The sequence below is a fragment of the Entelurus aequoreus genome, linkage group LG26 (assembly GCF_033978785.1).
Source record: "Entelurus aequoreus isolate RoL-2023_Sb linkage group LG26, RoL_Eaeq_v1.1, whole genome shotgun sequence".
NCBI classification, from domain to species: Eukaryota; Metazoa; Chordata; class Actinopteri; order Syngnathiformes; family Syngnathidae; genus Entelurus; species Entelurus aequoreus.
The window spans coordinates 27824425-27846765 of record NC_084756.1 but is presented as its reverse complement, the minus strand read 5'-3'; the positions used below and the strand labels follow the sequence as shown (position 1 = coordinate 27846765).

Genomic DNA, 22341 nt, shown 5'->3' with positions numbered 1-22341 from the left:
ATTAGTTACTATTAGGAATGTCCGATAATGGCTTTTTGCCGATATCCAATATTCCGATATTGACCAAACCCTTAATTACCGATACCGATATCAACCGATACCGATATATACAGTCGTGGAATTAACACATTATTATGGCTAATTTGGACAACCAGGTATGGTGAAGATAAGGTCCTTTTTTTTCAAATTAAAAAAATTAAATAAATTAAAAACATTTTCTTGAATAAAAAAGAAAGTAAAACAATATAAAAACAGTTACATAGAAACTAGTAATTCATGAAAATGAGTAAAATGAACTGTTAAAGGTTAGTACTATTAGTGGACCAGCAGCACGCACAATCATGTGTGCTTACGGACTGTATCCCTTGCAGACTGTATTGATATATATTGATATATAATGTAGGAAGCAGAATATTAATAACAGAAAGAAACAACCCTTTTGTGTGAATTAATGGGGGAGGGAGTTTTTTGGGTTGGTGCACTAATTGTAAGTGTATCTTGTGTTTTTTATGTTGATTTAATTAAAAAAACAAACAAACAAAAAACGATACCGATAATAAAAAAAAACAATACTGATAATTTCCGATATTACATTTTAAAGCATTTATCGGCATCTCTAGTTAATATGGTAATCTACATCACAGCAGCTCAGACGAGGCACCAAGCAGTGTGGGCGGGAAGCGTTTCCACAGGAGATTTTCACAACAAAGTTCTAAAGCTTAGTGATATATCAGATATGTCAGATTGTAGGTGGATTTATTTTGTACCCTTCGCGTTCATATTCCACTGTTGCATTTTTGTTGCATCGAAATATGTCGATCGAAAGGGGGTGTGACGTTCATATTAGGTCAATATTCAGTGTTTTATCCTTCATAGAAAAATTTAAAATTTCCATTAACGTTTTTTAAGGCGGTCTGTCATAACGTTTTTAGCATTCAATCAGACATTATTGTGAAGTTTTGTATTAGTGTCCCTAAAAATAGATATACCGGCCCGCAGACACATTTTTTTCTCTAAATGTGGCCCCCAGAGTCAAAATAATTGCCCTGGCCTGGACTGACACTATTTGTTTTTATATATGAAAATAAAAACATACCATTCATATCCGGAGGGTGGCGGTAATGCACTAACTTAGTTGGCAACCGCCGTGAACAACCACGAAGAAGAAGAAGAAGCTACTTCCGCCTGTAGCTACCTCTCCTCACACAAAAATGGTAAGCTAAGTTCGACATGTATTACTATTTAGTGACTATTTGGTAGTTTATTAGTAATTAAATGTGTGTTTTGATGGACATAAAAGTGAATTTATCCACTGGTCTTATTAAAACATGCTGGTAAGGTAGCAAGCTAACACTTTAGCTAGACGGCCCTCTATTAGTCGCATTCATTCATTCATTCATTCATTCATTAGTCAAAATACTTTACATTCACAAATGGTCTATATTTGCCTTTCGTGGGTTATAATGTTCTATACAGTAAAGTTTGATAACGTCGTGGTCCGTTTGCTGCCGGGAAAGAGGAAGAGTCAATGCAAGCTAAAGCTAACAGCTGCTTTAGTAGCCAGCTGTCAGTTTCCTGCTTTGATTGCAACACCTCTGATTAATGTTCATCAAACTACATTTAACTCTTATCTTGATAAATAAGTTGAGTTGAGTTTGTTTGGAACATGCATGCATGCATACAACATGATGCGTCACAATTTCCAGTTTCTCTATTCAACATGTTCGAAAAGGAGTAGGAAGAAGCAGAGTTTATTTAATCCTGCCCCTTTTTCCTTTTACATAGCAGTTGCTAACACTTTTGTTCACTTCCTGTTCTCAATTTATTCACAATATACTCCATAAGTAAGAACAATAAAAATAAATAAATAATTGGTGAAGTGAGTTATATTCCATACGGTGAGATGAGTGAGATTATCTAGAAAATGAATGGATGGATGAAATTAATTCAGAATGTTTATCATGGTTCTTCTTCTTTGTACTTTATAAACACTTTAAGTTTGAAGAGTTTCTTGAAGTGGATCATATTAATACATTGTATGATATATATCATATATATATATATATATATATATATATATATATATATATATATATATATATATATATATATATATATATATATAACAGGGGCCGTACTTATCAAGCTTCTTAGAATTACTCCTAAGAAGTCTGCTAAGAGTTGACTTAAGAGTAAATAAATTCTTCGCTGAAAGCTGCACTTAAAAGTTAGTTATCAAGCGTCTTACTCACACTTTCAGCGAAGTGTAGGACTGAATCTTAAGTGTCACACTCAGAGCTGAATTACGACATTACTATGTGCCGTAAACGGAATTTTAGGTGACGTCATTTCTGTGTCCATAGAAATGACCAATCACGGAAGGGAATCCGTTGTCTAAGAATAAAGAAATATCTTGGAAATATTTAATTGGACAATGGGAGTGTATATTTTGACAATAAACTGCAAAATAATACAAAACAAACTAGTCCCCGCCGGCACTCACGCTACCGCTCCCTCTCTTCTCTCGCCCACACACTCACTGACGTCACTCACCTCACGGCCACACACATACGCTACTGTCGTAACATTTTCTTTCCAATTCATTAATTAGGCAACTAATTTGAAACTGGTGTAGGTGGCTCTATATATACTAGCCCACTGCAGCCACATGCAGAAATCAACAAGGAATGGAAAAGTATTAAATCTGTGACAAAAATAATATCCGCTCTGTCTAAACGATACTGTTTGATCAGCTGCTCGTCATCAAAAAAAACAAACATTGTTCTGTTCCCTGAACGTTCGCGCACATCTCTCTCGCCTCAGTGCCATCCCCTGCTGGCAACTCCTAACCACTTAAGACACCTCTGAAGGTCTCTTAAATATCGTGGAGAGTAGGAGTGATTCTTAGACTTAAGAACGTTGATAAAAAGCTTTTATTCTTAAGTTTGAGAGTAGGACTAAATTTCGCAAATTCTCAGGACTTAAGTGTAAAATGGCACTCTAAGAAGCTTGATAAGTACGGCCCCAGATTTAAAAAAATCTGATATATATATATATATATATATATATATATATATATATATATATATATATATATATATATATATATATATATATATATAACTGAAATTTTCAGGATTTTTTAAAATCAGATTTTTAAAAATCTGTTCTATATATATATATATATATATATATATATAACTGAAATTTTCAGGATTTTTTAAAATCAGATTTTTAAAAATCTGTTCTATATATATATATATATATATATATATATATATCCTGAAAATTTCAGTTATATATATATATATATATTTATACAGTGGGGCAAAAAAGTATTTAGTCAGCCACCCATTGACAATCAATGGGTGGCTGACTAAATACTTTTTTGCCCCACTGTATATAACTGAAATTTTCAGGATTTTTTTAAATCAGATTTTTTAAAATCTGTTCTATATATATATATATATATATATATATATATATATATATATATATATATATATATATATATATATATATATATATATATATATATATATATATATATATATATATATATATATATATATATATATATATATATATATATATATATATATATATATATAGAACAGATTTTTAAAAAATCTGATTTTGAAAAATCCTGAAAATTTCAGTTATATATATATATATATATATATATATATACATATATATGTATATATATATATATATATATATATATATATATATATATACATATATATGTATATATATATATATATATATATATATATATATATATATATATATATATATATATATATATATATATATATATATATATATATGTGTATATATATATATATGTGTATATATATATATATATATATACATATATATATATATATATACACATATATATATATATATATATATATATATATATATATATATATATATATATATATATATATATATATATATATATATATACATATATATGTATATATATATATATATATACATATATATATATATATATACATATATATATATATATATATATATATATATATATATATATATATATATGTATATATATATATATATATATGTATATATATATATATATATACATATATATGTATATATATATATATATATATATATATATATATATATATATATATATATATATATATATATATATATATATATGTGTATATATATATATATATATATACGTATATATGTATATGTATATATATATATATGTATATATATACGTATATATATATATATACATATATATGTATATACAGGTAAAAGCCAGTAAATTAGAATATTTTGAAAAACTTGATTTATTTCAGTAATTGCATTCAAAAGGTGTAACTTGTACATTATATTTATTCATTGCACACAGACTGATGCATTCAAATGTTTATTTCATTTCATTTTGATGATTTGAAGTGGCAACAAATGAAAATCCAAAATTCCGTGTGTCACAAAATTAGAATATTACTTAAGGCTAATACAAAAAAGGGATTTTTAGAAATGTTGGCCAACTGAAAAGTATGAAAATGAAAAATATGAGCATGTACAATACTCAATACTTGGTTGGAGCTCCTTTTGCCTCAATTACTGCGTTAATGCGGCGTGGCATGGAGTCGATGAGTTTCTGGCACTGCTCAGGTGTTATGAGAGCCCAGGTTGCTCTGATAGTGGCCTTCAACTCTTCTGCGTTTTTGGGTCTGGCATTCTGCATCTTCCTTTTCACAATACCCCACAGATTTTCTATGGGGCTAAGGTCAGGGGAGTTGGCGGGCCAATTTAGAACAGAAATACCATGGTCCGTAAACCAGGCACGGGTAGATTTTGCGCTGTGTGCAGGCGCCAAGTCCTGTTGGAACTTGAAATCTCCATCTCCATAGAGCAGGTCAGCAGCAGGAAGCATGAAGTGCTCTAAAACTTGCTGGTAGACGGCTGCGTTGACCCTGGATCTCAGGAAACAGAGTGGACCGACACCCGCAGATGACATGGCACCCCAAACCATCACTGATGGTGGAAACTTTACACTAGACTTCAGGCAACATGGATCCTGTGCCTCTCCTGTCTTCCTCCAGACTCTGGGACCTCGATTTCCAAAGGAAATGCAAAATTTGCTTTCGTCAGAAAACATGACTTTGGACCACTCAGCAGCAGTCCAGCTCTTTTTTCCAGGGTCAACGCAGCCGTCTACCAGCAAGTTTTAGAGCACTTCATGCTTCCTGCTGCTGACCTGCTCTATGGAGATGGAGATTTCAAGTTCCAACAGGACTTGGCGCCTGCACACAGCGCAAAATCTACCTGTGCCTGGTTTACGGACCATGGTATTTCTGTTCTAAATTGGCCCGCCAACTCCCCTGACCTTAGCCCCATAGAAAATCTGTGGGGTATTGTGAAAAGGAAGATGCAGAATGCCAGACCCAAAAACGCAGAACAGTTGAAGGCCACTATCAGAGCAACCTGGGCTCTCATAACACCTGAGCAGTGCCAGAAACTCATCGACTCCATGCCACGCCGCATTAACGCAGTAATTGAGGCAAAAGGAGCTCCAACCAAGTATTGAGTATTGTACATGCTCATATTTTTCATTTTCATACTTTTCAGTTGGCCAACATTTCTAAAAATCCCTTTTTTGTATTAGCCTTAAGTAATATTCTAATTTTGTGACACACGGAATTTTGGATTTTCATTTGTTGCCACTTCAAATCATCAAAATTAAATGAAATAAACATTTGAATGCATCAGTCTGTGTGCAATGAATAAATATAATGTACAAGTTACACCTTTTGAATGCAATTACTGAAATAAATCAAGTTTTTCAAAATATTCTAATTTACTGGCTTTTACCTGTATGTATGTATATATATATATATGTATATATATATATATATATACATATATATATATATATACATATATATGTATATACATATATATATATATACATATATACGTATATATATACATATATACGTATATATACATATATATGTATATATATATATATATATATATACATATATATATATATATACATATATATATATATATATGTATGTATGTATGTATGTATGTATGTATGTATGTATGTATGTATATATATAAAACAGATTTAAAAATCCTGAAAATTTCAGTTTTTAAATAACTAAAAAAGAAAATCAAACCCAACAATTAAAAACATAATATTAACCGATTTTTTAATATATGTGGTGGTCTATTAAATATTATGTATTTTTATAAATATATATTAATATTAATTATATACAAGTGTATATTATTATCATTATGTCTAATGCTATTAAATATATATATTTTTTAAATATATATTTTGTCACACATACACGCTCACACTTACAAAAAAAAGAAAAGAATGTCATTCATGTATTGGTTGAGAAGGAATCAACAGCGCCCTCTGCTGGCTGTTGCCAAGTAGTGCAGTCTATTAAAGACAGAAGAAAGAAATGATGAAAAGTTGTATGTTTATCATGAGCATTGTCTGGTCATCAGTGTTGTTCCAATGTTTTATTCTTATAGCCAGACATGTGTGTTTATTTGTATATATTTATAGCCGAAACTGTCAGGTACAGAAATAAACATACAAGAATAAAGAATTGCATAATTATTTGAAGACCTAATGAACCTAATTGGACTAATCAGTGTTATCTGTCCTCCCTTAGACGGCCACTTTGCGACCCTATCTGAACGCTGTGCGGGCCACCCTGCAGGCCGCCTTGTGCCTGGAGAACTTCTCCTCCCAGGTGGTGGAGAGACACAACAAGCCTGAGGTGGAAGTGCGGTGAGTCTCATGCTTCTGGGAGGTGCCATGAACAAACAACACAACATTCAACCCTCCCCGATGTCCTCCTCCAGGAGTAGTAAAGAACTCCTCCTGCAGCCTGTCGTCATCAGCCGCAACGACAAGGAGAAAGTTCTGATCGAGGGCTCCATCAACTCGGTCCGAGTCAGCATCGCCGTCAAGCAGGTGAGCATCAACCCAAACGGCTTTAAAAAAAAATGTGTACGTGTGTCACCATGACGACAAGTATCTCCACGACACAACCAGGCAGACGAGATTGAGAAGATTCTGTGCCACAAATTCATGCGCTTCATGATGATGAGAGCCGAGAACTTCTTTATCCTCAGGAGGAAACCAGTGGAGGTGAGGAGATCTCAACTTATCTTTACAACATTCAACCCCTCGTTTGTCGCTCTTAATTGGTTTCCAGCCTGACCGTGGTAAATTAATTTTCGTGAAGTAGAAATTATTCATTATAAATCAAATATTGTCCTAAAAAACTGTTTACGACTCCCTAAATGGATGTTCACGTTATAAAAGCCCTTTAGATGAGAAATAACACCCACATGTCACCTTTGTACCGCTTTAATCCAGTATAGTAACATAGACAGAACACGCGCTAGGTTAGGTTACGTTACTTTATTAGTACTCGAAGGTAAACTTGTTTTGCAACCAGCAAGATCAGGCTATCCATTTTAACATACAAAGAAAGTAACATCTTAGATATGCAATACAAAGACCGACCACATAACAAGCATCACAAACATTGCCAAGATCACAAAATAGTACCGGTACATGTACCGGTACTCAAAAGTTCCCCATAAAAAGGAATAAAACATTTAAAATCCCACTCAGATAAAATTTGGGACAAGCTAAAATAAAACACCATTTTTATTTATTTGTAATTTTTTTATTTACAGACAAACATAGTTTTGTATTTCATTATTGTTTCTTTTGTTAATATCAGAGTCTGTTCTGCAAAACCTTCCCCCCAAAATGGATTAACTCGCTGGAATAAAAAGACAATGTAACATACATCCAAAAACGTGGATGCATATGTAAAAGTGCAATATATTTATCTGTACAGTAATCTATTTATTTATACATGCACCTTATTGCTTTTTTTATCCTGCACTACCATGAGCTAATGCAACGAAATTTCGTTCTTATCTGTACTGTAAAGTTCAAATTTGAATGACCAAAAAAATGAAGTCTAAGTCTAAAAAAGGTCATCCCTAGAAGCACACAGCTTATGGACAGGGACCCGCAGTTAAAATATACATCATCATACAATACATTTCAAAATCTACCCACCAAATACCCATTTACAATGTCATTTATTTTATTTTTATTGACATACAGCATTAGACATTCCTATCCATTACATCATATTCACATACATCATATATCTGTTGTATGCCCTAAATGTCAAAATATTTTTGGTTTATATCCCAACCATACCACCCACCGCCCCCCCCAAAAAGGAAAGAAACTGCAAAAAAACAAAGTATTATCTACAAATACATCAATTAAATAAACAAAAAATAAATAATAATACATTAATAATAATAATAATGATAATCAGAAATAAAATATAAACAGATATATATATATATATATATATATATATATATATATATATATATATATATATATATATATATATATATATATATATATATATATATATATATGTGTATATGTATATATATATATATATATGTGTATATGTATATATATATATGTGTATATGTATATATATATATATATATATATATATGTGTATATGTATATATATATATATATGTGTATATGTATATATATATATGTGTATATGTATATATATATATATATATATATATATATATATGTATATATATATATATATATATATATATACATACATACATACATATACTCATATAGGGAGTACGGGTAATCCTTTTTTTTTTTTAAAAGCAGTACAATCCCTAATTTGAAAAATTAAAGTCAGGCTTATGGGGCGTGACATAGTTGACCCAGTTTACCCAGTATGAAGTAAATTTCTCCAATGTATAATTAATAAAGGCAGTTATCTTCTTCTACAATGTCATTTATAAATAAAAAAGGAATCTTTAAATCCACCAAATCAGTCTCAATATCCTATTATTCAAATTTGATTAAAAGGTTGCATCTTGAAGATGTGCGATAATCTCATCACACATACAGAGGTCAAGACCAAAATTATGCGACGAATGTGAATTCCTCAACCATAAGGGGTGTGCTAAATGTACTAAGCATAACGTCGCAATAAATTTAGCTTAAAACGCTTTTTAAAAATGTTTAAAGAGTTTGATTCTTTTATAGAGCTGTCAATCTCATTCCAATCTCATCGGGCCTCTACAAGATGTACTAAAGCTTGCACACTTAGGATGACGATTTTATCCTCTTAATAAAGGTTTACTTCTAGTGTTATATCTGAGAAGTAGCGGTCACTGGAATGAGCTGGCACAGTCTAGAATTGAATCCATATACTACCTTATACATAATACAAGCACTGTGGAATATGTTGCACTCCGTAAGCCTGAGAAGATTGTAGCCGTAAAAAAGAGGATTTGAGGGAGCATTAAAGTTTGCCCATGATATACCGTATTTTTCGGACTATAAGTCGCAGTTTTTTTCATAGTTTGGGTGCGACTTATACTCAGGAGCGACTTATGTGTGAAATTAACAACACCTTAGCGTAAAATATGAAATATTATTTAGCTCATTCACATAAGAGACTAGACGTATAAGATTTCATGGGATTTAGCGATTAGGAGTGACAGATTGTTTGGTAAACGTATAGCATGTTCTATATGTTATAGTTATTTGAATGACTCTTATGTTACGTTAACATACCAGGCACTAGGGATGATACTCGAAACCGGTTTTCCCGGTTGTTCGATAAGAAAAGAACCGAGTCCTCGGACTCAAATCCCTTTTTGAGAACCGGTACCCGTTATCGAGACCACTATAGTAAAGAAAAAGAGTTGGTTCTTTATTCGAATCCCTCGGAACGAATCCCGTCCCGACCAGAAATGCTCCGTGTGACATCACAAGAAATGACGTCACGTAGCTCAGTCATTAGGCGCAGATAGGGAAAGCAGGAAAAAAATGGACGGGAAAAAGCGCTCCAAGGTGTAATAAAGTTCAAAACAAAAAGTATAATCCAATGAATAACTTTACTGAGAGATTTGAGCAGGGTACAAACACATTTACGACCAACCGGAAACATAGCAACCAGGCTAGCAACGCACCTCCTTTACGGCAGCTGTCGCAACGTTCTTAAAGCAACCGCAGCACATACATATATATACAACATATCTCCCTTTTTTAACTTTTGTTTTTCTTTCCTTGTAAACGTTACAAAATCACACTGTAGATGTGTTGTCTGTCTAATTATAAATAATGCAGACGAGGCGTGTTGGCTGAGTTCTTGACGTTTACTGTCACAGCGTGCTCTTAACCTCATTCTTAGCTGCCGGGTGACGACATACAACAACACTTTTCGGGGCTACCGCATGCTCGTCACTCCCGTTGCATGCTGGGTAGTGTAGTTGTTGTAATATTCCCTCGCTCATAACATCTTTCCCCCTATAAAGAAATAATGTTAACTCAATAAAGTGTATTTCTTTTTTGTTTAGCTTTAACTTTTCATTTTTTAGCATTGTAACCACATTTGCAAATAACTTTTCTCTTCATATAATTTTTTTTCAATAAATAAATAAAATAAAGTGCAAAAATGTCAAAGCATCATAACAAACAGTTATGTCAAATAGCAGCAGAATTGCACTTTTTGGAGAGCTGTATTATTTCCAGTTTTGTGCCCAAGGGACTGATTTTATTTAACACTATATTATTATTTATACACCTATAGTGATCACAGAGACAGCTTGTTTTTGTGTTACTGTATATATTTGTTTTTATGAAAAATCACACTTAATATACTTTGGGTAACAACAGTCAATATTTATTTATTTATTAGATTAAATTGTTTTCTTATATAATAAAAGTGAGCTTTTGTTAAACCAAATATTGTGTTTTTTTCCATATACAACAACCTATCTGGACTCCATAAGAGAATCGATAAGGAATCGGTTCGATAAGAGGATTCGATAATAGGCTGGAACTCGATAATTTCTTATCAAACATCATCCCTACCAGGCACGTTCTCAGTTGGTTATTTATGCCTCATATAACGTACACTTATTCAGCCTGTTGTTCACTATTCTTTATTTATTTTAAATTACCTTTCAAATGTCTATTCTTGCTGTTGGCTTTTATCAAATACATTTTCCCAAAAATTGCGACTTATACTCCAGTGCGACTTATATATGTTTTTTCCCTAATTTATTATGCATTTTCGGCCCGTGCGACTTATACTCCGGAGCGACTTATAGACCGAAAAATACGGTATCTATGATATCGTGTGTATCGCGCAACCCTTCTTTTCAGCGTGATGCGGTGAGGGACGGCTCCAACGATGCTGATATTGCAGCCTTGATATCAGCACAAATCATACACACCTGTATCACTTGAACACTATGATCAGAATGAGATTACTACAACACACACACGGGCAGATGTGGCATCTGTAAAGCTGGCTATGACTGGAAAAAGGGAGAGAGTGTAATTGATAACAACCCATGAAGTTGTGTGTTACATTGTGTGTGTGTGTGTGTGTGTGTGTGCAGGGCTACGACATCAGCTTCCTGATCACCAACTTCCACACGGAGCAGATGTACAAACACAAGCTGGTGGACTTTGTCATTCACTTCATGGAGGAGATCGACAAGGAGATCAGCGAGATGAAACTGTCCGTCAACGCCAGAGCTCGCATCGTCGCTGAGGAGTTCCTCAAAAATGTCAGCGTCCACCTTTTCACCTCCATTTGTTGTCTCAGTTCACGTTATTTGACCGCATTCATCATTAATACACACTTCAATCCAAACTACAGTAAACACATACTATTTCTTGTTTTGCAGTTCTAAGTGAGATTTCCCAGTGGACAACATTCCACTCTTGGCCTCCAGCGTCACCAAGATGTCAGCAGCCAACACACACCTGGATCAATATAAATATGTACAAATATTCTTTTCATACATTTCTTACCATGGTGGTGAGCACAGGGTACTTTCATTTCTTCCCCTGACCCTTCTGTCTAATGATGTATATTTTATTGTTCTGTTAGGACCAGGAGCCCACCCATTTATTACCCAGATGATGAAATAAACACTTGATGGTAGTGAAGATGAATAGTAACTTCCTGTCTTTTTGTCTACACGCTTTATTGAGGAAGGTAAGACTTCATTAATATTCTGATTTCACAACGTTAATAACGTCCAAATGTTGAAGAGGCGGCGAGGAGCACAGCAGCTCAGAAGTGCAATGCAATGTTGACTGCCTGTGAGCAATAACACACACACATCTATTCTTTTGTTTGATTAGTCACATAACACACACTTTATAGCAGGGGCGTCCAAAGTGGGGGTCGGGGCCTTTTGTTGTCCAGCATCTCAAGTTGTGTTGTGCCGCATCTCAAGTTGTGTTGTCCTGTATCTCAAGTTGTGTTGTCCAGCATCTCAAGTTGTGTTGTCCTGTATCTCAAGTTGTGTTGTCCTGTATCTCAAGTTGTGTTGTCCTGTATCTCAAGTTGTGTTGTCCTGTATCTCAAGTTGTGTTGTCCTGTATCTCAAGTTTTGTTGTCCTGTATCTCAAGTTTTGTTGTCCTGTATCTCAAGTTGTGTTGTCCTGTATCTCAAGTTGTGTTGTCCTGTATCTCAAGTTGTGTTGTCCATCATCTCAAGTTGTGTTGTCCTGTATCTCAAGTTGTGTTGTCCTGTATCTCAAGTTGTGTTGTCCTGTATCTCAAGTTTTGTTGTCCAGCATCTTAAACTTTGTTGTCCGGCATCTCAAGTTTTGTTGTTCTGTATCTCAAGTTTTGTTGTTCTGTATCTCAAGTTTTGTTGTTCTGTATCTCAAGTTTTGTTGTTCTGTATCTCAAGTTTTGTTGTTCTGTATCTCAAGTTTTGTTGTTCTGTATCTCAAGCTTTGTTTATCGGCATCTTAAGTTTTGTTGTCCAGCATCTCAAGTTTTGTTGTGCCGCATCTAAAGTTTTGTTGTCCTGTATCTCAAGCTTTGTTGTCCAGCATCTCAAGCTTTGTTGTTCTGTATCTCAAGCTTTGTTTATCAACATCTTAAGCTTTGATGTCCCGTATCTCAAGTTTTGTTGTCTCACATCTTTAGCTATGTTGTTCCGCATCTCAAGTTTTGTTGTCCAGCATCTCAAGTTTTGTGGTGCCGCATCTCAAGTTTTGTTGTCCCATATCTCAAGTTGTGTTGTCCCATATCTCAAGTTTTGTTGTCCCGCATCTCAAGTTTTGTTGTCCCGCATCTTAAGCTTTGTTGTCCTCCCGTGTCACAAGTTTAATTGTCCAGCATCTCAAGTTTTGTTGTCCCACATCTCAAGTTTTGTTGTCCCGCATCTCAGACCTCAAGTTTTGTTGTCCCGTATCTCCAGCTATGTTGTCCCGTATCTCACATTTTGTTGTCTCGCATCTCAAGCTTTGTTGTCCCGCATCTCAAGTTTTGTTGTCCTGCATTTAAGCTTTGTTGTTTCTCATCTCAAGTTTTGTTCTCTCGCATCTCAAGTTTTGTTGTCCCACATCATATTGATAACAAAAAAAATGTAAGAAAAATAGTTTTCATAAACCCTAATCCTAGTTTGCCCAACCCTAGCTCAAAACCCTAATATGAACCCACCCCAAGCCGAGTTTGAAACAAGGATAAAAAAAAAAGCCCAATTTGAAAACCAAACCAGAAACCCTGAACTTAAATAACTGAAGCAGCTTTGACATTTTTACAACTTTTTAATGATATAAAAATTCACTTTAAAATATTCAACACACAAACGTATTTAGAAAATGATAAGTCATGTTGTCCAAACATCTTCCACTACAAGTCACATATTAAAGAGGCGGAGATATTTTCACCGTTTTTGTACAGCAAAGATGCTAAAAATAGTCCAAAGTAACATTGCAATTGTGTCAATTAGTGTAGTAACTTACAATGCACTTACCGTATTTTTCGGACTATAAGTCGCAGTTTTTTTTCATAGTTTGGCCGGGGGTGCGACTTATGTGTGAAATTATTAACACATTAGCGTAAAATATCAACTAATATTATTGATGTCATTCACGTAAGAGACTAGACGTATAAGATTTCATGGGATTTAGCGATTAGGAGTGACAGATTGTTTGGTAAACGTATAGCATGTTCTATATGTTATAGTTATTTGAATGACTCTTACCATAATATGTTACGTTAACATACCAGTTGGTTATTTATGCCTCATATAACGTACACTTATTCAGCCTGTTGTTCACTATTCTTTATTTTAAATTGCCTTTCAAATGTCTATTCTTGCTGTTGGCTTTTATCAAATACATTTCCCCCAAAAAATGCGACTTATACTCCAGTGCGACTTATTGTTTTTTTTCCTTCCTTATTATGCATTTTCGGCCGGTGCGACTTATACTCCGAAAAATACGGTATATAATTTTCAGAATATTGAAGCACATTTGACACCCCTAATTTACGCCTTCAAAGTTGACCTTTATGTGTCATCACCCTGACAACCACAGTCATCCCAAATGAGTAGAAATATGTTTTCTTCCACAAGTGTAGTGTTGAGGAAGCACCACAGGTCACTGAATTCTCCTTCTGTGTGACGACTGCACAGCTTATAAGACGACCACATGGAAAAAATAGAAATATTCCAAGCTTTTTCTAATATCTTTGTAAAAGTGCAACAAGCTGATGACTCAAACGCACGAGTGCTGCAAACTTCATAGTCCATCCACTTCAAAGCACAAACGTGACTTTTTTTTTTTTTTTTTTTGGCTCCCGATCAGGTTGCTAACGTCTTCATGTCGGCGAGAGAAGTTCCCGGCTTCGAGCGAAGGATCAGAAGTGCGCCGGGATGGTCTGCAGAGCGTCTTCCGTGCTGCGCTGCACGTTGATGTTCTAAAAGGTGACAGCACGCACACACACACACACACACACACACACACACACACACACACACACACACACACACACACACACACACACACACACACACACACACACACACACCACCGTCAGTTGCTCAGCAAAACCACCACTTAAATGTCTTTAGTGGAAAAAAGAAATGCAAACCAAGCTCCACATAAAAACAAGAGAGTTTATTTGTACAGTTGCATATTGACATGGAAATGTTTACAAAGACAAAAGAAAGCAACAATACTTGAATGGCGATGAGGTAAGAGGAGAACATTCTTCAAACATGCGGTGTGGCAGGAGTCAAAGGAAAAGTGCCAGCGTTGTTTTCAAAAGTGTTTATCTGCTGGTGTCGGCCAGTCGAGAGCGAGGCGTCGTCCTTGGTAAAAAAAAAAATGACGCAACACCCGAGCGGACTCAAGGCGTGCGCTCGGGTGTTGCGTGTGTGTGACGTACCTGCGGTCGCTCTCGGTGTGTGTTCACCGCGTCCACGCCCAAATAGATGGACTCCACTTTGCATCCTGGCAAGCAAACAAAGTCTTGTCAGGAACTTTATTGAGCGAGCGTGTCAGAAGGACGCTCATATTTACCGTAAGCCAGAGGGGTGAGTTTCAACACGGTGTGCAGAGGACACTTCAGGTAAGGCAACTCATCTGTGGAGCAAAGCTTTACATTCACACCACAAACACTAACCCTGTTTCCAACATGACAATCTGCATCAACAACACATTCACAATCCTCATCGCCTTTAAAATATTCATTTCAAATTCTTAAAAATCCCTTAAGTATTATCTAAGATCCCCTAAACGCTATAATATCTATGTTTCCCTAAGTATTATGTAAGTACTGTTATCTAAGTATTCCTTACCTATTCCCTAAGTATTATGTAAGTATCCCCTAAGTACTGTGTTATGTCAGTATTCCTTAAGCTATGTTAATTATTCAAGTATTATCTAAGGATTCCTAAGTATTATTTAAGTATCCCTAAGTATCTTTAGGTATTATGAAAGTATTCCTTAAGTATTATCTAAGTTTCCCCTAAATATTCCCAAGTATCCCTAAGTATGTAAGTCTCCCCAAAGTATTAAGTTTTATCAAGTATTCCCTAACTATTCCTAAGTATCTCTAGGTATTATCTAAATATTCCATAAGTATCTAAGGATTCACTAACTATTCCAAAGTATTTTGTAAGTACTGTGTTATCTAAGTATCCCCTAAGTACTGTGTTATCTAAGTATTATGTAAGTATCCCCTAAGTACTGTGTTATCTAAGTATCCCCTAAGTATTATCTAAGTATCCCCTAAGTACTGTGTTATCTAAGTATTCCCTAAGTACTGTGTTATCTAAGTATCCCCTAAGTATTATGTAAGTATCCCCTAAGTACTGTGTTATCTAAGTATTCCCTGAGTATTATGTAAGTATCCCCTAAGTACTGTGTTATCTAAGTATCCCCTAAGTATTATGTAAGTATCCCCTAAGTACTGTGTTATCTAAGTATTATGTAAGTATCCCCTAAGTACTGTGTAATCTAAGTATCCCCTAAGTATTATGTAAGCATCCCCTAAGTACTGTGTTATCTAAGTATCCCCTAAGTATTATGTAAGTATGCCCTACGTACTGTGTTATCTAAGTATTCCCTGAGTATTATGTAAGTATCCCCTAAGTATTATGTAAGTATCCCCTAAGTACTGTGTTATCTAAGTATTCCCTGAGTATTATGTAAGTATCCCCTAAGTACTGTGTTATCTAAGTATCCCCTAACTATTATGTAAGTACTGTGTTATCTAAGTATTCCCTGAGTATTATGTAAGTATCCCCTAAGTACTGTGTTATCTAAGTATCCCCTAACTATTATGTAAGTACTGTGTTATCTAAGTATTCCCTTAACTATTATGTAAGTATCCCCTATGTATCCCTTAAGCTATCTTAATTATTCAAGTATTCTTAAGTATTATCTAAGGATTCATAAGTATTTAAGTATCCTCTATCTATTCCTAAAGATTATATAAGTATCCCTAAGTATTATCTAAGTATTCCCTAACTATTCCTAAGTATCTTTAGGTATTATCTAGCTATTCCTACCTATTATCAAAGTATTCCTATATATTCCTTAGTAATATTTAGGGGAAACTTAGACAATGCTAAGTATTCCCAAGTATCCCATGCAAGTCTCCCTTAAGTATTCTTTAAGTTTTATCAAGTATTCCCTAACTATTCCTAAGTATCTTTAGGTATTATCTAAATATTCCATAAGTATCTAAGGATTCACTAACTATTCCTAAGTATCCCCTAAGTACTGTGTTATCTAAGTATTCCCTGACTATTATGTAAGTATCCCCTAAGTACTGTTATCTAAGTATTTCCTAACTATTCATAAGTATCCCTTAAGCTATTTTAATTATTCAAGTATTATCTAAGGATTCATAAGTATTTAAGTATCTTCTAACTATTCCTAAAGGTTATATAAGTATCCCTAAGTATTCTCTAAGTACCATCTAGCTATTCCTACCTATTATCGAAGTATTCCTATATATTCCTAAGTATTATCTAAATTTCCCCTAAATATTATCTAAGTATTCCCAAGTATGTAAGTCTCCCCTAAGTATTATTTAAGTTTCATCAAGTATTCCCTAACTATTTCTAAGTATCTTTAGGTATTATTTGAGTATTCACTAACTATTCCATAAGTATCCTCTAAGTACTCACTAACTATTTCTTAGTATTCTCAAGGATTCACTAACTATTCCCAAGTATGCAAGTCTCCCCTAAGTATTCTTTAAGTTTCATCACGTATTCCCTAACTATCTTTAGGTATTATCTAAGTATTCCATAAGTATCCTCTACAGCAGGGGTCACCAACCTTTTTGAAAGCAAGAGCTACTTCTTGGGTAGTGATTAATGCGAAGGGCTACCAGTTTGATACACAAATAAATTGCCAGAAATAGCCAATTTGCTCAATTTACCTTTAACTCTGTTATTATTAATAATTAATGATATTTACACTTAATTGAATGGTTTAAAAGAGGAGAAAACACGAAAAAAATGACAAATTTTGAAACAGTTTATTTTCAATTTCGACTCTTTAAAATTCAAAATTCAACCGAAAAAAAGGACAAAAACTAGCTAATTCGAATCTTTTTATGGAACATCATTAGTAATTTTTCCTGATTAAGATTAATTTTAGAATTTTGATGACATGTTTTAAATAGGTTAAAATCCAATTTGCACTTTGTTAGAATATATAACAAATTGGACCAAGCTATATTTCTAACAAAGACAAATCATTATTTCTTCTAGATTTTTAAAATAAATTCAAAAGACTTTGAAATAAGATTTAAATGTGATTCTATGGATTTTCTAGATTTGCCAGAATAATTTTTTTGGAATTTTAATCATAATAAGTTTGAAGAAATATTTCACAAATATTCTTCGTCGAAAAAACAGAAGCTAAAATGAAGAATTAAATTAAAATGTATTTATTATTCTTTACAATAAAAAAAATAAATTTACTTGAACATTGATTTAAATTGTCAGGAAAGAAGAGGAAGGAATTTAAAAGGTAAAAAGGTATATGTGTTTAAAAATCCTAAAATAATTTTTAAGGTTGTATTTTTTCTCTAAAATTGTCTTTCTGAAAGTTATAAGAAGCAAAGTAAAAAAAATTATGAATTTATTTAAACAAGTGAAGACCAAGTCTTTAAAATATTTTCTTGGATTTTCAAATTCTATTTGAGTTTTGTCTCTCTTAGAATTAAAAATGTCGAGCAAAGTGAGACCAGCTTGCTAGTAAATAAATACAATTTTAAAAATAGAGGCAGCTCACTGGTAAGTGCTGCTATTTGAGCTATTTTTAGAACAGGCCAGCGGGCTACTCATCTGGTCCTTACGGGCACCGCGTTGGTGACCCCTGCTTTAAGTACTCACTAACTATTTCTTAGTATTCCCAAGGACTCACTAAGTATTCCCAAATATCCCCAAGTATGCAAGTCTCCCCTAAGTATTTACCAACTATTCCTCAGTATCTTTTAGGTATTCACTAAGTATCCCCAAGTATGTAAGTCTCCCCTAAGTATTCTTTAGCTTTGATCAAGTATTCTCTAAATATTCCTTAAGTGAAGTAATATGTAAGTGCAAGGCACATGTGGTAGAGCACCTGCAGTCTTGTCGAGGAAATAAGCGAGCAGACATCTCATCACAGCCTGGTGACAAACCACCAGAACGTTCTCCTGCCTTTCCAGCTCCATGATGACAGGTTCTAGTCTCTGCACCAGGTCTTCGTACGACTGAAGAAGAAGAAGAAGAAGATGTAAACAACAATCCACACAAGCAGGTCATCAAAGTGAACATGGAGTCCCACCTCTCCTTTGGGATAGCGATAGCGGTACTTGTCTTGGTCTCTGAGGGCAAACTCCAAAGGATAATGTTGCTGGATCTCCTCATACATCATCTCCTCACACACACCCTGGCAGCAACACAACACTTGTTAGTACTTGTGCTTCTCACCTTCTTTATCAAAGTGCACCACACGACTTTGTTTACATCCACTGATGCACTAACACGCACGCTTCTATGTGTTTCTGATACTCAAGATGGAAGTCATTAAGACGAGAATATAGACCTACACTATATTGACAAAAGTATTTGGACACCTGCCTTGACTCACGTATGAACTTGAAGTGTCATCCCATTCCTAACCCATAGGGTCAATGTGATGTGGGTCCACCTTTTGCAGCTATTACAGCTTCAACTCTTCTGGGAAGGCTGTCCACAAGGTTGCAGAGTGTGTTTATAGGAATTATCCACCATTCTTCCAAAAGCGCATTGGTGAGGTCACACAGAAGGCCTGGCTCTCAGTCTCTGTTCTAATTCATCCCAAAGGTGTTCTATCGGGTTCAGGTCAGGACTCTGTGCAGGCCAGTCAAGCTCATCCACACCAGACTCTGTCATCCATGTCTTTATGGACCTTGCTTTGTGCACTGGTGCACAGTCATGTTGGAAAAGGAAGGGGCCCGCTCCAAACTGTTCCCACAAGGTTGGGAGCATGGAATTGTCCAAAAATGTTTTGGTACCCTGGAGCATTCAAAGTTCCTTTCACTGGAACTAAGGGGCCAAGCCCAACTCCTGGAGCGGGCCCCCTTCCTCTTCCAACATGACTGTGCACCAGTGCACAAAGCAAGGTCCATAAAGACATGGATGACAGAGTCTGGTGTGGATGAACTTGACTGGCCTGCACAGAGTCCTGACCTGAACCTGATAGAACACCTTTGGGATGAATTAGAACAGAGACTGAGAGCCAGGCCTTCTGTGTGACCTCACCAATGCGCTTTTGGAAGAATGCTGTAAAATTTCCTATAAACACACTCTGCAACCTTGTGGACAGCCTTCCCAGAAGAGTTGAAGCTGTAATAGCTGCAAAAGGTGGACCCAGTGGTTAGAGTGTCCGCCCTGAGATGGGTAGGTTGTGAGTTCAAACCCCGGCCGAGTCATACCAAAGACTATAAAAAAAATGGGAGCCATTACCTCCCTGCTTGGCACTCAGCATCAAGGGTTGGAATCACCAAAAATAATTCCCGGGCGCGGCCACCGCTGCTGCCCACTGCTCCCCTCACCTCCCAGGGGGTGGACAAGGGGATGGGTCAAATGCAGAGGACAAATTTCCCCACACCTAGTGTGTGTGTGACAATCATTGGTACTTTAACTTAACACATGATATTGACCCCTATGGGTTAGGAATGGGATGGCACTTCAAGTTCATACGTGAGTCAAGGCAAGTGGCCAACTACTTGTCAAGGCCATATCAGCCCTGATTGTTTGGCTGGACTTGCATTAGCAGCGTGGTGCGTTCAGGGACACTGTTCATGAACGTGGACTCACAGCATGGATTTCATTGAGAGACTTCCACTGCTCATAAGGAACTTGTAAACACTCTGCAGTCTGGATGGTCCTCTTCATCTGGCTGGTCCACACCTTCAAGTCCTGGATGTTCTGGTCCTCAATGTACTTCATCAGACATTTGGCATACTGGCAAAGAGGAAGCGGAGCAGTAAGAAGATACAAGTTGATCAAGGTGGATCACGAGCACCTCTTTGCCTCGCGCCGTCAAGCCAGAGTCGCCTCCGATGCGTCCTTGGATGTTGAGGTCGCTTTCGCCGTGGCGACTGAGGTAGATGGAGCGCGGCGTGATGTGGATGTTCATCAGGTAGTAGACGATCCTACTCTGGATGTGGTCCTGCACGCGGTTCACCAGGTACCGATGGCCCACGTCCATGATCTTAATGTAGGACAGCTCCCTGTGGGCAGCACACTACTTTGTTACTTTTAGAGCAATGTTGTCTTTAGGAGCATCACTAGCATTATTTAGGAGCATTATTAGCATTATTTAGGAGCATTATTAGCATTATTTAGGAGCATTATTAGTGTTATATAGAAGCTTTATTAGCATTATTTAGAAGCATTATTAGTGTTATATAGAAACTTTATTAGCATTATTTAGGAGCATTATTAGTGTTATATAGAAACTTTATTAGCATTATTTAGGAGCATTATTAGTGTTATATAGAAGCTTTATTAGCATTATTTAGAAGCATTATTAGTGTTATATAGAAACTTTATTAGCATTATTTAGAAGCATTATTAGTGTTATATAGAAACTTTATTAGCATTATTTAGGAGCATTATTAGTGTTATATAGAAACTTTATTAGCATTATTTAGAAGCATTATTAGTGTTATATAGAAACTTTATTAGCATTATTTAGGAGCATTATTAGTGTTATATAGAAAATTTAGAAGCATTATTAGTGTTATATAGAAACTTTATTAGCATTATTTAGGAGCATTATTAGTGTTATATAGAAACTTTATTAGCATTATTTAGAAGCATTATAGAAACTTTATTAGCATTATTTAGGAGCATTATTAGTGTTATATAGAAACTTTATTAGCATTATTTAGGAGCATTATTAGTGTTATATAGAAACTTTATTAGCATTATTTAGGAGCATTATTAGTGTTATATAGAAACTTTATTAGCATTATTTAGGAGCATTATTAGTGTTATATAGAAACTTTATTAGCATTATTTAGAAGCATTATTAGTGTTATATAGAAACTTTATTAGCATTATTTAGGAGCATTATTAGTGTTATATACAAACTTTATTAGCATTATTTAGGAGCATTATTAGTGTTATATAGAAACTTTATTAGCATTATTTAGGAGCATTATTAGTGTTATATAGAAACTTTATTAGCATTATTTAGAAGCATTATTAGTGTTATATACAAACTTTATTAGCATTATTTAGAAGCATTATTAGTGTTATATACAAACTTTATTAGCATTATTTAGAAGCATTATTAGTGTTACATAGAAACTTTATTAGCATTATTTAGGAGCATTATTAGTGTTATATAGAAACTTTATTAGCATTATTTAGGAGCATTATTAGTGT

General features: G+C 34.7%; 2 protein-coding genes across 5 annotated transcripts in view; one reads left to right on the top strand and one right to left on the bottom strand.

The window, feature by feature from the left end:
• The first annotated feature begins 1111 nt into the window (after positions 1-1111).
• Positions 1112-12097, top strand: LOC133643375 (actin-related protein 2/3 complex subunit 4). Its single transcript, XM_062037894.1, has 6 exons — positions 1112-1214; positions 6708-6826; positions 6901-7012; positions 7094-7189; positions 11542-11712; positions 11833-12097. Exons 1-6 carry the CDS (start codon positions 1212-1214, stop codon positions 11836-11838), a joined length of 507 nt encoding a protein of 168 aa, XP_061893878.1. The 5' UTR covers positions 1112-1211; the 3' UTR covers positions 11839-12097.
• A 1600-nt stretch (positions 12098-13697) lies between these two features.
• Positions 13698-22341, bottom strand: part of pfkfb4b (6-phosphofructo-2-kinase/fructose-2,6-biphosphatase 4b) — a 41608-nt gene continuing 32964 nt past the window's right edge. Inside the window, exons 8-15 of one of the 4 annotated variants that reach the window (XM_062037891.1) lie at positions 20972-21179; positions 20764-20910; positions 19247-19351; positions 19043-19172; positions 15479-15541; positions 15345-15409; positions 15136-15267; positions 13698-14873 (exon numbers count right to left, since the gene is read on the bottom strand). In XM_062037891.1, coding sequence (XP_061893875.1) covers positions 15169-15267; positions 15345-15409; positions 15479-15541; positions 19043-19172; positions 19247-19351; positions 20764-20910; positions 20972-21179 — 817 coding nt within the window. In that variant the 3' untranslated portion in view covers positions 13698-14873; positions 15136-15168. Of the gene's footprint in view, positions 14874-14921; positions 15268-15344; positions 15410-15478; positions 15542-19042; positions 19173-19246; positions 19352-20763; positions 20911-20971; positions 21180-22341 lie in introns of those variants that run through there. The other 3 variants (XM_062037892.1, XM_062037890.1, XM_062037893.1) reach the window with 3 other exon arrangements.

Coding starts and splice junctions, on each gene's coding strand:
- LOC133643375 (XM_062037894.1), top strand. Junction 6,827..6,900: donor AAGCCTGAGGTGGAAGTGCG/GTGAGTCTCATG, acceptor GTCCTCCTCCAG/GAGTAGTAAAGAACTCCTCC. Junction 7,013..7,093: donor TCAGCATCGCCGTCAAGCAG/GTGAGCATCAAC, acceptor CGACACAACCAG/GCAGACGAGATTGAGAAGAT.